The 14,828-nt window shown below is 39.4% G+C and overlaps 1 protein-coding gene and 1 pseudogene across 6 annotated transcripts in view; one reads left to right on the top strand and one right to left on the bottom strand.

Annotated features, from left to right (window-relative positions):
* CDKL3 (cyclin dependent kinase like 3) overlaps positions 1-13,578 on the top strand; it is a 90,517-nt gene extending 76,939 nt beyond the window's left edge. For 3 of the 6 annotated variants that reach the window (XM_069091841.1, XM_069091840.1, XM_069091839.1), the window contains one exon: positions 28-1,796. In XM_069091841.1, coding sequence (XP_068947942.1) covers positions 28-146 — 119 coding nt within the window. In that variant the 3' untranslated portion in view covers positions 147-1,796. Of the gene's footprint in view, positions 1-27; positions 1,797-8,336 lie in introns of those variants that run through there. The other 3 variants (XM_069091837.1, XM_069091838.1, XM_069091842.1) reach the window with 2 other exon arrangements.
* On the bottom strand, positions 2,877-7,479 carry LOC138164107 (secretory carrier-associated membrane protein 3 pseudogene; annotated as a pseudogene).
* Positions 13,579-14,828: the final 1,250 nt, after the last annotated feature.

Here is a 14,828-nt window from a genome sequence, read left to right as displayed (position 1 = left end):
TATAATGATTCTGTCTCTTTATAAAAGTTAAACAGATAAAGGTGCTGAAGAGGGAACCAAAGAAAACTGATACATCTAAAATACCAACTTTACTTAATGTGGATCAAAATCAGGAAAAACCAGAGGTAAAGCTATTCTGTACATAGTTATTAGTAAGAAATTCTTGTTGAGCATCTTAATTCAGTGTGTATATTTGGTCAGCCAAGCTAGAATACTCAGTTGAATATTTGAGTATTTTCTGTCTTGACTTAGTGTATAAATTCAGTCAGCCCAGCTAGAAAGTTGGATAAAAATGTCAAATCCAAATTCTTTTAAAGCTGGAAACTGATCATCATTGTCTTGGCTTAATAATTCCTCCACTAAAACTTTAATACACTATTGTGATGTGGAGGTAACCCTGGGTTCTCAAAGGTTCTGCCAATGAAGCACAAACTCTGGTAGGTCCTAGAATGCAAGGAAGACTTTGAATATGTGTTGGTGACAGATTATATGTCATTGCCTGAAGACCCACCCAGCTAAGTGTCAAGAGTGGCTCTTTACCAGAGTGTTAGCCACCAGGTGATAAATTTGGGGGAGCTACAAATAGCTCATAGAGACCGTAAGGCATGGGAGGAATTGGTGGAGAAAAGACTCACACTGATAAAATCATATATCCCTTAAGTATTGAAGGATAAGTTATTGATACAGTTCCTACTGTTGCTTGGTGATTTCCAGCCACAATTAAAACCAAAATCATTAGATTTATATGGATTTTGTGGTATCTAGGGAAAATAACATTGAAAATTGCAGACAGTGTAAGTTATGATCAGCCTCTACCTAAGCACATTTGTTAGAGACAAAGTTTGTCTTTGTAACTCTCTCACCTCCTCCTCCTATTTATAATCAAATCCTAATCTCTTCCCCACTTTAATGCTTAGCAAGTATTCTATTCTCACAAAAGAATTTTTTCTTAATTCAGTATTTCCCCATGAAATATTACCCTGTAAAGGGGTATTTGAATTTTATTTGATGATACACGAAGACTGAAAAGCCTTCTAAGCCTTCAGGAATGAATTTCTCAAGGTGAAAGAGAATGAGAGAGGTATTTTGAAGACTTGCAAATCACATCAACTCCCTTGTATAGTGTCTCCATTTCTAATACATCTACTTAAACAAGCAAAACTTGGATTCTCCTTATAGGATCTTTTCTCTCTTCAAAGCTCTACAGGCATATTCTTGTGTTTGTGGATTTCTGATGAAAAAAATGAACACATTTGATACAGCCATCCTACTTTTCCAGAGGCCAGATGTGCTAGTTAGTTTCCAGCCTGACCTCCAAATGTACTACTGTTTCTCCAAACCTTACCAATTCTCTAGAATTAGATTGAACATTCTTTGTGTTATTTATCAAATATGAGAATTTATAGTTACTTGTTTTGTTAATTTAGGATTTTACAGAAAAGTTCCTTAGGCTAATCATTTTGTGGAACATTAAGTATAGTAGGAAGAGTCTTTTAGCAAATAATTCAGATAAACTAAATATGATTTCTTTGTCTTTCCTGTGGAAAACAGTCACACATGCTTTGTTGAGGGTCAGATCAGTGTCCTAACACCTCAGTACCACAGAGAGGTCCAATCCAGGATAAATCTGTACATTCTAGTCTATTTTGGGGAAACCCAATTGGTTTATTACAGCTTATGGTTGCTACCGTGTTTCCCCGATAATAAGACCTATCCCAAAAATAAACCCTCCCCTTACTGTGTAATATTCCTCTAAAATAAGCCCTCCCCCGAAAATAAGCCCTATTGAGATTGCTACTGTAGTGAAGGTGATCCCCTGCACTACACGCTACATTACGGTACGCCGCGCTCCGAGCTGCATCCAATCAGAGCTGCAGCAGTGAGCGCGTCATCCTGTTCTTCCCCAGTGATTTGCTTATTGAATAAAGGTACATTTTTTTGTTCACATTTACCTGTTTATTAAAATTGCTGTCAATGTTCATTAAAATAAGCCCTCCCCTGAAAATAAGCCCTCTGGTGTTTTTCTGTCCAAAAAAATTAATAAGACAAGTGTCTTATTATCGGGGAAACACGGTATGTGGACTCATCATCCTATGAGATAGCTTAAATTGTCCAAGGCTTTTTTATGGTAGGAGCATTATTTCCCATGATTGTTCCAGATCGGCCTAAGATATCTTCCACACAACTATTTTGTTGTAAGCTCATATCTTAGGCATTTTCACTCTAAATTGTGCATCTAATTTGTGTGTAGCTGGAGGTTGATCAGAGAAAACATTGATCATTTGAGTGTTCCCTATCTACTCGATGAGGTTATTGGTTGTGAACATTTAGCAGAAAGGGGAACCTTTGGTGGAGATGGACATGCATTATAGCCCCTTGCTGAGGAATGTGTGCTTTGCTGAGATGACTGAGAAATTCCTGTTTAATCCTTATGACAATAGGGGTTGTATCAAAGGTACAGCTTCAAGTCAGGAGGATCTGCCCACTCTGTGGTCTATATGGAGAGCAAAGGGAAATGATTCTACCCACCTCCTTGGGGCTCTTCTTTTTGGGAACTTTTCTAGCACCCTCTCTCTTTTAAACTTTAAATTTCTCTTCCCTCACCTAGTGACATTGGTGGCTTTCTTGAGAAGCATATGCCAATGGCAATTGGCTTATACTTGTTTAGGCTATGCTGAGCTAGGACATGGGGTCCCTATTGCCTTCTTCAGTCTATTTCCTTCCCTGAGCATAGGTCAACAACCAGCAATCCTTCAGAGCAGATATTTCTAGGATTTTTTGGTAATATTGTGGAGAAAGGATTCCAGAATTCCAATTTCAGTCATCAATCAGAGTGAGAATGGCTTCTCAAAAGGATCACAAAGGTCATTCTGTAGTTTTTTTTTTTCCCCAAGTTCTGCTTTCCTTTATTTAAATAGCTGAAGCATTAGCCTTGGCACAGCAGAGGGAAGCAGGGGCTCCCAAGGTGGGGTGAGGCCTGGGGAGGTGGGGCAGAGCTGGGACTGGGTTCCCCTTACCCTCTTGGGTAGGCCCATTCTCACTGCCACAAAGATTAAGGAGGAGAGACAACGAATAAAAACATCCTAGGGAGAGATGAAAGGGGAGTAGAACCAGCTTCGTCCAGAGCCAAGGTTAGGGTGCACCACTGGGGAAGGAGATAAGGAGGGCAGGAGGGGGAGAACGTTATGGGTTCTGGAAGGCACCTGCAACTGCATTGGCCGCAGCCGTTGGAACTGCAGGGTTGGAGAAGACACCGGCAGCAAACTCCTGCTGGGCCTTCTGGAAACTGGTACCTGGGAGTGGATCCGCGTCTGCATCACAATGCCCAGCACAGCAATGCCAGAGAAGAACAAGGCAGCTAGCAGCGTGGTACAGCCACAAATGTGCTGCTCTTCAGCACCATCAGGGCCGAGATCCAGCCACTGAATCCTGATGATGGGATACCACTAGCCCCCAGCACGTCCTGGGGAAGAAAAGGAATGAACTGTGACTCCTGAAAGCCTTGTACATAGGGCGGTACCAGCGGACAAAGGGGTAGGGCTCAGAGGGCTCAAAACTAGAGCCACTGGCAATAGGAGTCACACAGAAAGAGGATGGGCAGGCAAGGAAATGCAGAAGAAGGGCCAAGGTACTGCACATCCAGCGGTAGTGCATAGTGTGCATAGTGGACACTGTCTTCTGGAAGTCCGGGGGAATTTCCATGGAGATGTCTTGGAAGAAGCAGGGTTGGACAGGACAAAATGAGGGCCAGCGGGCCGGATGGCAGAACTCCCCAGGGCTGCATGCCGGTCCAGGTCCTGTGCCTTTTGATTGAGCTCCTCCTGTCTTTTCAGAAGTTCTGCGGTGGCTGCTGCAGCTGAAGCCTAATTGTTATAGGAACCATACTTCTTGTTTTGTGGGGCTGGCTTTGTTGGTGGAGGTGGTGGGGCAGGTGGCTCACAGGAAGGTGATGACTCACGGTTCTCAAAGGGGTTGGTGCTGGGTGACTGGGTCCAGGAAGTGGTTGTCAAACTCGCTGGGCTCGGCGAACGGGTTCCCACTATTCCCGCTCTGGGTCACGTCGGAAGGTCTGGCCTCAGCCTTCTCCTGCCCTTTCTCTCCTCCGCCCCTCCACCACCTCCCCTTCAGCCCTCCCAGAGCCCATTCTGTAGTTTAAGGACCAAAGAAGACCATACTCTGGTGTAATGGGAATGCAAATGTAAAGATCTTCCCTGCCCCTAGGCTAGAGTGCACCTGGATCCTGGGGTGGGAGGCTTGTTTTTTCAGTAGATACTTTGTGATTGGCTAGTGGGTCAAGAAGGTTGTTACATTCTCTGAGCCAGGAGAAGGCTATATAAGCCCTGATGTGTAGCTTTGTTTTGGGGCTCACTTTGAGAAGTGTTCTGTGATTTGGTATGGATTCTGGGAAGCTGTTGTCCAGGGCCCCCCCCCCCCAGCTTTGAAAAACCCAGATGTTGAAACCCAGATGGTGATTTGGTATGGATGTAATGGCTGGATAGTTTGGAAAGCTGTCTACTTGATGTTTCTGTCTTGATAATTCGGCCTGTATACTTTGAAGTTCGGGGTGCTGACCTTTTTCCCCTGAACGAGGTAAACGATATATGTCTGACTGATTAAAGTAAGCTTGTTAACCCCTTTTGAGTTGCTTTCCTTTATCAAAGCAGATCCAAGAACCTGTATGGGCAGCCAACCCTGAGGACTTGGGGTGCTTGCTGCTACATCTGGCTGACTAGCAGAATGGGATTTTGTGAATTACTTAAATATTGTAGGGAGGTGAATGTAAAATATTTGTCTAGCCGTCCCACAAAGGGCCTTTACCTTTTGAGTGGTAGTAAAATGAGTGTAATAGACCCAAAAGAATTGGGGGAAAATCTTGTTTGCCTCACTCTTCTTATAGACCACTTTATTACCCAATCATCTTTGGCACAACTCCTCAAGGCACAGTCAAGAATCACAGTGTACCATCCCAGTAAAGCATGTCCCTCAAGAAGAGACCAGAGCATATGTCCAGCTCCATCAGAGGTATTCCTTTCTGACATATTCGTACCCTGTAATCTCATCAAGTGGACTAGGGGGACTCAATTCAACCCCTTTCTATATTCTTCCCTTGGTAAATATTTGCTGTCCTAGTAAACTAAGGTGCTCTCAGCCTAATTTTTCATATTCCCAATTCTAAATAACACTCTGGGAAGCCTGGGAGGCCCAGACATTGTTTTTTCAAAGCCTTCTACTAAAAAGTTCCAATAGATTTCATAAGGCATGGTTGTTAAATGCCTCCTAAGTGCCATGCAAAAATTCCTGGCCATGTCTGCTCAGCATAATTCTTAGTTCCCAGATTAAGACTTTTGTGAAAGACCAGACCAACTGTAGCCGGCAGGCCTGGAGATTATTCTCATTCCCAAATATACAGTTATAAAAACCACGTTTTTAAAAGCTCTCATAGGTGCCTGTCCTACTGCTTAAAGTGCCTTTTCCAACCCAGAACAATTGGGAATGAATAAAATTAAAACAAACATTTAACCACAGCAAAAGCAAAAAACAAACAGGAAAAATATAAACAAGTTGCCACTTCAGTGGGGAAAAATCTAGTTTTAGATCAGTTCCCAGAGTATGTGCAGTTCTTCCAGTAGGGATTAGGAGCTTGGGGTTCACTATGTCACCCTTATCCTAAGGTGATAAACCAAACTGTTACGGGTTAAAATTCCTCCCATGGGGTTCTAGAGGATAAAGGGTAACTAATACATGTCTGCAATGGATCCCTCTTAACTAGGACAATCCAGATAGAGGTCCTGATGAAAATTTCTCCAGTGACATTTTGCAAATGCATAGGACACCCAAAAATTTCTCCCAAGGATCCCAAGCAAAAGAATAGGCATTCCAAAAGAGGTACAAACTTACCCCATCCTACTGAAAGAGCCAACCCCAAAGAAATCAAACTCAGAAAAGTCCCAAAGATGTAGGTAACTCTACAAAGGAATTAAGCACTTGAGAGCTAATTGGAACTAAGCCCAAGTGGCCTCCCTAGGGGAAGAGGCTCTAGGCTCTTCTGGACCCTGATTCATAATGAGAGAGCCTGACCCCAAAGGGGACTAAGGTTTCTCTCTCACTCAGGATCTGCCCCCACCCTAGGATAAAACTCTAAAACAAACTTAGGAATGCCTTATGTCTAAGGTTTCCCCAAAGCATTATGCTCCCCCCAAAAGATAAAGCCCTTTGTTAACTGGCTGCACAGATATTTCCCATTTACCTCAGACCTGAACTGTTTGAACAATTCAGAAGGTTCAGACTTCCTGGCCATCCAGAGCACTGACTTGTTTAGTCCTTCAGCTACAGGATGATCTAAATAGTGGCTTCCTTTTCTTCTGGGAAGCTATTCTCTCTCCAGTCGGCTGATGCCTGAATCTGGAACTCTGTAGCTCTCAACCCATGAGGTGAGCACTAAAGACTAGAAGAATCTTCTTCTCAGGATTGCTGGTTGCTGACCTGTGCTCAGGGAAGGAAACAGACCGAGCATCGAGGTAACCCAGGTCCTGTCTCAGGCCACCGTGGCAAGCATAGGCTGATCACTGTTATCATACGCTTTTCCTTTTTTTTTTAATTCAGCTTTATTTTCAGCACTCAATCTCTCCCTCCCACTTTCTTTTTCCTCTTCCCGCCCCTTCCCTTGAGAAAATAAGAATAACAGTCCTCTTCTCTAAGTTGTTGGAAACCCAAGGGAGAAAAAGTGCTTAAAGAGATCCAAAAAAGAAGGGCCCCAGAGAGGCGAGGGGAGCCATTTTCTTTTGCTGTTCTTAGAGACCACAGAGAGGGCAGCCCCTCCTGATTCACAGATTTCAGTCATATTTGATGCACCCCCTCCCAACAGGGACCAATCAGGAATGTCTGTGTTATCTCAGCAAAGTGCACATCTCTCAGCATTAGACCAGAGAGCAGGTCCAACTTTACTGGAAGGACTCAGTTGATCAGAATTTCCCTTGTTCAGTACCCTGCTACATGTGGAAAAAGAGACATTTTCGGTGGAAATCTTTTTAGTTTTCTCCAAAAAAATTCAAACTGGTTTTAAACATTGAAACAGGTGTCTTTGTTACATGATATTTTGTATGTGATAAGTTCAATTTTGCACTTTTTTTCAATGGTGGATAAATTAAGGGACATGGGGTTGTATGGAATTAAGGTGCAACAAATTAGTGGTGAGATGCATGTGTTTATAATACCTTGGATCAGTAATGTTCCACAGAATTAAACTTCTACACCTTTCAAAAGAGAAGATGGGGGGCAGCTAGGTGGCAGTGGATAGAGCACCAACCCTGGAGTCAGGAAGACCTGAGCTCACATCTGGCCTCAGACACTAGCTGTGTGACCCTGGGCAAGTCACTTAACTCTGATCGTCTGAAAAAAAAAAAGAGGAGACAAAGTCTTCAAAAGTGTCTGCTTTTCTATAATGAGTGAGAGGGAAGGAGAATCCTTTTTACCTTCCATGATTTGGAAATTCTGAAAGAATAATAACCTTTTTTTTTAAGTGACCTTGAAACATGTTGTAATTTTGCTTCAGAGAGTCAGTGGTCACTGATGTAAGTTGTAGTTTATTTGCTCTGCACTTTGAAAGGCAGTTCCAAGCAACTGACTGCATTTGTACCATCAGCAAGGCTATTTCCATTGGCTATTTCCAAAAGCTTTAATAAATTAATGTTGAAATTAAGAAAATATAAGAAATTTGGGAATTTTAGATCTGTAGTTTTATCATTTTAGAGTGAGAAAGGGGTGTGACAGGCTTTTTGGACCTTCCCTCCCTCTTCTCCTCCCCCTGAGAAAGAATGGTAATTTGTTTTATTCCTAGCTCTAATGTTGTCTTATTTATGTTACCCATCTATACAAGGCAAATTATATCCTGATATCTGGCCCTAGAGATATGGGCATATATGGAGGTGCATTAACTTTCTCAGGCTACTAAATGTGTATTGAAATGCCATGGGCCCTAGGACCTGAAAATCTTCATGTACTTCCTTAGGCACCTAGCTATGGAGTGACTGGGGAGAGGAAGTCTAGAACCCATAGTAATCTTAAATTATATTTGATAAAGACATTTTGTTCATAACTTTTAATTGTCTTGTTCAGTTTAATTCATTGTGTGCACCTACTAAGCACATAGCACTGTATTAAGAGATTGGAAGATAAATATACAAAAATTATATAGTCTCTGCCCTCGAAGAGCATACAGTCTCTGTGCAGTAACCCACAAGTGCAAAGTAATTTTTTAAATTTCTCTTTGGCTGTCTTCAACTGGCCAAAGAATCAATATTCTCTCATTTAAGGACCTGTTTATATTTACTTTTTAGAATTCAGGAATTGCACAAACTAAAAGGAAGAAGAACCTGCCAGATGTAGAGTAGAAAATGCAGCAGCTGAGATCTCAGGGAATTCCAGTACGGTTACAAAAAATTCTTTTCTATAAACATTATGCACACACAGATGCTGACTAGAGAATTCTACAGATATATCATAGTTCCTGTATCATTGTGTGTATATTAACCTAAATTTGTTTGAAAATTTACTGATCAATAAATTATTCATATTTTCCTAATTTGAACATTAATTTATTAAAAACTGCTTGACAGGTGCATCTTAATAAAAAAAAACTGCAGCTTACATTAAGTTACAGGATTTGATTTGATCATTTATCTTCTCCACTTTGTCTTACTGGTGGTCAAGTATGACCACCAATAGCTTTGGTTCAGGCCTTTAGTAATGAGGAAGAAAAAGTTCCTGAATTTCTGATAAGGTAAGATCATCATTTCTGGAAGCATCAAATACTTCTGAGTAAAACAATAGAACTGACAAGCATGGAACACAGTTTTTGTTTCTGTACATGAAGATACTAGAACAGCACTTAAACACACTGTAGATTTTAAGTGATAGAAATATGGGAAAACAAATGAACACAGTTCTGGGGTCTCCTGGCCCTACCAGCATGCTAATCATTTAGTAGATTATAAATAATTTGACATTAATGGACCCAGGGTTTCAACAGCAGATAATTTCCATTCTTACCCCTGGCCTTTGTTAGCGTGGTTTTTAATTTGAGGGAGGAGAAGCCCATTGTGAAGGGGAAGAATTTGAAGAGGAACAGATGTTTCTCATGGTAGTGCCTTTGTATCCATAAATAAACCTAAAAAGGAGGAGTTTGGCGATCTTAATACCAAAATCTATTCCCTTTTAATTTTATGTACAATAGAAATGTAATGTGAGCTGTGAAAACAGCCAGCCATCTGAATAATACCAGCCAACTTTTTCTGTTTTCTTAGCAAAATAGTCACTGTTTTCTTTCTTCTTCAGAAGAGCTCTCTTGATGTGATGTTTTGAAACGGAATTATGGTGTCACTTTCTGTTTTCCTGCTTTTTTACTTACTGTGATTACTCATTCGGACACAATTCCTGTTATCCAATACACATAGTATTAATGATGATTTCTGCCCTTTGATAATCACATAACCTTAAGAGTCCAATTCTATTTTAGGTTGATCAGACTTATATGTAAGTACTTAGTGAATATCTAACCCATTCTAAAAAAAATCCAAAACAACAACAAACATGCATTACCATTACCATGGATTAAAATATATTCTGGTGTTTAATAATAAAAGTGAATAAAACAATCTGAAATGATATGGTACAAAATCTTAATGAACACCTCTCAGTACGATTCCAAGTTAGGAGTGATTTTCCCTTTGACTATATATAATTTTCGTATTGTGCCGATCAGAGGACCCCCAGAAAAGGCAAGATTGTATCATTTCCTGAAACATAATAAAGTCATCTCTGATCTTTTTTCAGAGCTGTATCTGAGTCTTTAGGCTGGTGATTGAGATTCAGGATGATTCTCTCAGTACACAAAAATGTAAAGGCGGGGAGAACTAAAGAATCAGGGCTGATTGCACTAGATCCCTGAGACGCTTGGAAAGCAAGGGCATGTGCAAACGGACTTGTTTCTATTTCTCTTGACCCTGTTTTGTCATTAGCTGAGAGTCAAGGAGGAAGAGTACCATATTTTCATGAGTGGAAGGTAATTTGCCTTTTCAGAGACTTGGAAGGCCTAGTTTTAGACCCACTTGTTATTGTATACCCTTCTATGGGTGACACTGAGTATCTTCTCCATTCTGTGGTGTAGATCAACCTACATAAAACTGATGCATAACAAATAGTAATTAGTCTCTTGAATTTATTCATTAAGCAGTTCATAAGCAATGTGTATGCTTTAAAAATGAATTGTCATGTATTTCCTTCTTGAAAATGTAAATGAAAGAATTTCGCATTCACAAAATAGTCTTAAAAAATCACAGAGGAAAATAGTTTAATTCAATGCTGTTTTATGATCTCTTCAACTAAAAGTTTTTGTTAGGATTAATAATAACTTAAATCATGTAAATGTTATGCCTTTCCAGATAGGCATATTCTTAGCCTTAGCTGCCAGATAGACATTCTATCCTTGGAAAATTAAGGTTATTCAAAGGAAATACATGGTAGTATGAGTCTTATCAGTCTGTCCACACCTTTAACATATGCAAAAACCATAGGATCAGGTATCTCTACTGGTTGCAGTAACTTCACTTCTCAGTCATGTATGTGATAATTAAAGATATGAGAATTATTTTTCAATTAAAAAATGTTATGTTGCATTTTTAAATCCTAGGTACAAAGATCCTTGGCAATCTTTAAAGATGACTGGTTAGAGTGACTGCCAAGGAATTAAGACTTGCATAAGTTATTGCCTGAAACAACCTTTTGCTGATTTTCTTCCCTTTTAGTTCAAGATCTCCTAAGTCTAAGAAAAGCTTGAGAACCCTGTATGGACATGATTGCATTCCCTTATTGTATAAATAGGATCTTGTCCTGAAATTGCTGTTGATCAAAAAACCATGATGTAAATGATGTGTCATTATACACTCTGCCAATGAATGATAAAGTGTGACTTAATAGTAAAGTACTTGATAGGATTGAATGTAATTTGATTGAAAGGGACTTTTAAAAAGGTAATGGTAAGGTGAACTTATCTGAGTTGATTCTTAATATATCAATTTGTAATTGTAAACATAATAATTATATTTAAAACTAATAGTTTTCCAAAGAAACTATTGTAAGTTTAGCCCTGGACACTTCATTTTGAATGAACCAAGTGGTTAAGGTAATTAACTGCTTGTATCCACAATGAGAAAATGTCCACTTCAGAACAAATTTAAAATGTTTCACGAGTGTAAAGTGGTACTTATGTAAATTAAATCATCTTGGGTTGCTAAAAGGAGATATAGTTATGGACACTATTAATTTTCTTAGGCCTTGCCCCAACAATGTACCAAGAATTGGAACTTCAGGAAGTGCGAAATAATACATCAGGTTCCACAGCTTTAAAAAGAAAGAAAGTCATTGCATTAGAAAACCCACTGTAAACATTTCCTACATGTCCCATATGTTTCTCAATGACACTTTTTTAAAAGGAGCTGATTAGATGAAATGTCTAGCTCTGACAGTTTATAATTCTATTTTGTAATCAACTAGAAGAACAGTCAGCATGGATTTATAGAAATGTACCACACTGAATTAGTTTGTTTTTATAATATAGAGATGGTGGAGAGAAGTAATACATGGTAGTATGTAAGGACTTCAAATAATCAGGAATTATTGCCATCTACTCTAGGCCTGGAGCAGTGAGGTGACATAATGGCGAGAATGCCAGGCCTGAAGTCAGGAAGACCTGAATTCAAATTCTCAGACACTAGCTGTGTGACCCTGGGCAAATTACTTAACCCTATTTGCCTTACTTTCCTCATCTGTCAGAAGAGCTGGAGAAGGAAATGGCAAACCATTCCATTATCTTTGCAAAAAAAAAAAACCCAAATGGGGTCACGAAGAGTGGGACATGACTTAAACAACTGACCAGCAATATAGGCCTAGCTCTATACTCAGTGTTGTGGCATATAGAAGGAGTACAAAGACAGTTCTACCTCACAAGAATGTTTCCTTCCTATATGGTATCAATGAGCTAAGATGATGTGGTCTCTGCTATTTTTAAATGTTTATTCAAATGACTCATAGGATGGGTATTAGTTATCCATTAGGGGAACCAAGCAGTAGAACAGGTTTACTCATAATTTGTATACACAAATGACTATAATATAAAATAATACATGATAAATAGGAGAGATGCAAACAAAATCCTAGATAAGGGAGAAGGAGAGAAAGGTTATTACTTATAGATTATTGGAGGAGGGGGAAGGAGAGGAATCAGGAATGGATTCCTATAACAGGTAAGATTTGAACTGTGATTTAAAAGAATAGTATAGGGAGGGGAGAAAGCATTCCTAGACACAAGGAGTGAAAATGGAGACTGGATGGTAGCGTGGCACCAGACTGCAGAAGATCTTTAATGCAAGACAGAGGAGTTAAACCTCAGCAGGCAACAGATACTTGAAATCCCCTGAAGAATTGATAGCAGAGCACTGACAACTGCAAGAATCTTACAACAGTACACAAGACAGAATGAATAGAAGTGGGAAGACCTGTTTTATTAGTCCTAGGAATAAGAGCCTGTATTACTAGGGGTAGTAACAGAGGAGTGAATAGATGGAAGAGGCAATATGGAGATACTAGCACACTCCACAGGACTTGGCAGCCAATTACATATGAACACTTAGGCATAAAGAAGAACCAAGGTCTCAAACATGAGAGACTGTGTGAATGCTAGTGCCATGAACAGAAATGATAAAGTCTGAAGTACAAGGTTAGAGGGAAAGATGGTAAACTTGGTTTGGGACGTGTTTGAGGTATAGGTAGGACATTCCTATGATCAGGTAGAAATGTGAATCTGGAGCTCCCAAGACAGGTTGTGTTTGGAGATAGAGATTCAGAAGTTACTCATGTTGAGGACATAGGAGCGAATGAGATTACCAAGAGACAGAGAGAAAAGAGAACCAGTTATAGGACCTTGGTGATTATGTGCCTTAACTAGTTTTTTAAAGAGGAAAAGACAGGGAAAGAAATGTTTAGAGAGGTAGTAGGACTAGAAGAGCATGATGCCTCTGACACCAAGGAAGGAAAGAATATCTAGAAGGAAGAAATCACTATCAAATGCAAAAAAAGGATCAAGGAAAGTTGAGACCTATGACCACTGAATTTAATAAAAGGTCATGGAAGAAACAAATCAATTTACTCATTAAGTGTGATTGAGAAGCATCAAAACTTCGGGTTGGATACAAGTCATTGTTAATACTATGTTATTGAATTTAAAGGACTCAGTAATAACTGACATTTATATAGTGCTTGAAGTTTTAAAAAATCCCTTATATTACCTTATCTAGAAAAAAGAAACATTGATTACCAAGAGCCATCCTAGCTAGATCAAGAATAGATCATCAGACTAATGTCATTTCCTTTTTTGATTTGGTTAACAAGTGTTTGTTAACCACCTATGCTGTGCTAAATTCTAGGCATACAAAGAAAGGCAAAAGACAGTTCTTGCTCTCAAGGAACTCACAGTCTAATGGTAGAGACAATGTTTAAACAATTATGAACATACAAAATATATATATACAGTATAAATGGGGGAGGGAAATCTCAGAGGGAAGGTGCTAGCAGTGGGTGGGCAGGGAAGGGATACCAGGAAAGGCTTCTCAGAGAATATGGGATCTAAGATGAATTTTGAAGAGGGAAGCCAGAAGGCAGAGGTGAGGAGGGAGAGCATTTCAGGCATGAGTCATAGTTGAAGCAAAGTCAAGGAGGAGGGAAATGGAGTGTCATATACAAATAACAGCAAGATGGCCAGTGTTGCTTCTTTGTAGGGGCCAGAGTTGTTTGAGTATTTTGGGGGATTATCAGTTGTGTCAAAAAGTGGGAATAGGGACAGGTAGGTGGCGCAGTGAATAGAGAGCACCGGCCCTGGAGTCAAGAGGACCTGAGTTCAAATGTAACCTCAGACACTTAACACTATCCGTGTGACCTTGGGCAAGTCACTTAGCCCCAATTACACAGCCTTCCCCCCTGCAAAAAAAAAAAGTGGGAATAATTTTTTTTAGGTTGATCAAAGTTCAACTGTAAAAAATAGATATTATTGATGACTTTTGAGAGAGCAGCATATTAGTAAATCATGCTTTGAAGCCAGATTGCAAACATGGAGTGGGCGATGAAGTGGAAGCACGGATATAAGTTGTGATTTTGAATGACATTTTAAAGTTAGAGCATCATATAAACTCCTGAAGGGCAAGGGCTGCTTTCCTTTTGTCTTCATTCTCTCAAAGCCTAGCACAATAGCTTGCACATAGTAAGGACTTAATAGATTTTTGTTGAATTGATATCTAATGGATATCATTAAATTTATTAGCTCATTAAGTTTACAGATAAAATTATAAGCAGATGGAAACAAATTTAATTCTACATCAAATAAGTTTTCTAAATGATTTCTCAAAAGTGGGAAAAGAAGAATCAATGAGGGCTTAAGGAATGATAAGTATATGGTTCAAAGGAGATTAAAGAGAGATATACTGTAAAAAAGAAAAAAAATTTCAGGTTACTGGGCATAGCTTCTCATATTTTGGATCTCTCCCTTTCTTCACTTACTAGACCATTTTGTACCAGGAAGTAGGCAATAATATAGAACAGCTAAATTAGTATAAATGAGGAAGTATTTCTATACATGAATGAATACAGATAAATATATATTTAGAGAAAAAATTATGTAACTGTTATAATGCCCTCTTACCAATTTTTAATTTTCCAAACACACCATTAAGTTAGATGGAATTAGGTGACTGCTTCCAGAGGTGGTAGATTTCCCTCTCCTT

This window comes from Petaurus breviceps, unplaced genomic scaffold, assembly GCF_028583685.1.
Source record: "Petaurus breviceps papuanus isolate PSGF00001 unplaced genomic scaffold, PetGlider_PUasm1.0 189, whole genome shotgun sequence".
NCBI lineage: Eukaryota > Metazoa > Chordata > Mammalia > Diprotodontia > Petauridae > Petaurus > Petaurus breviceps.
The sequence above is the reverse complement of the archived record's forward strand: the minus strand, read 5'-3'. Positions and strand labels throughout refer to the sequence as shown.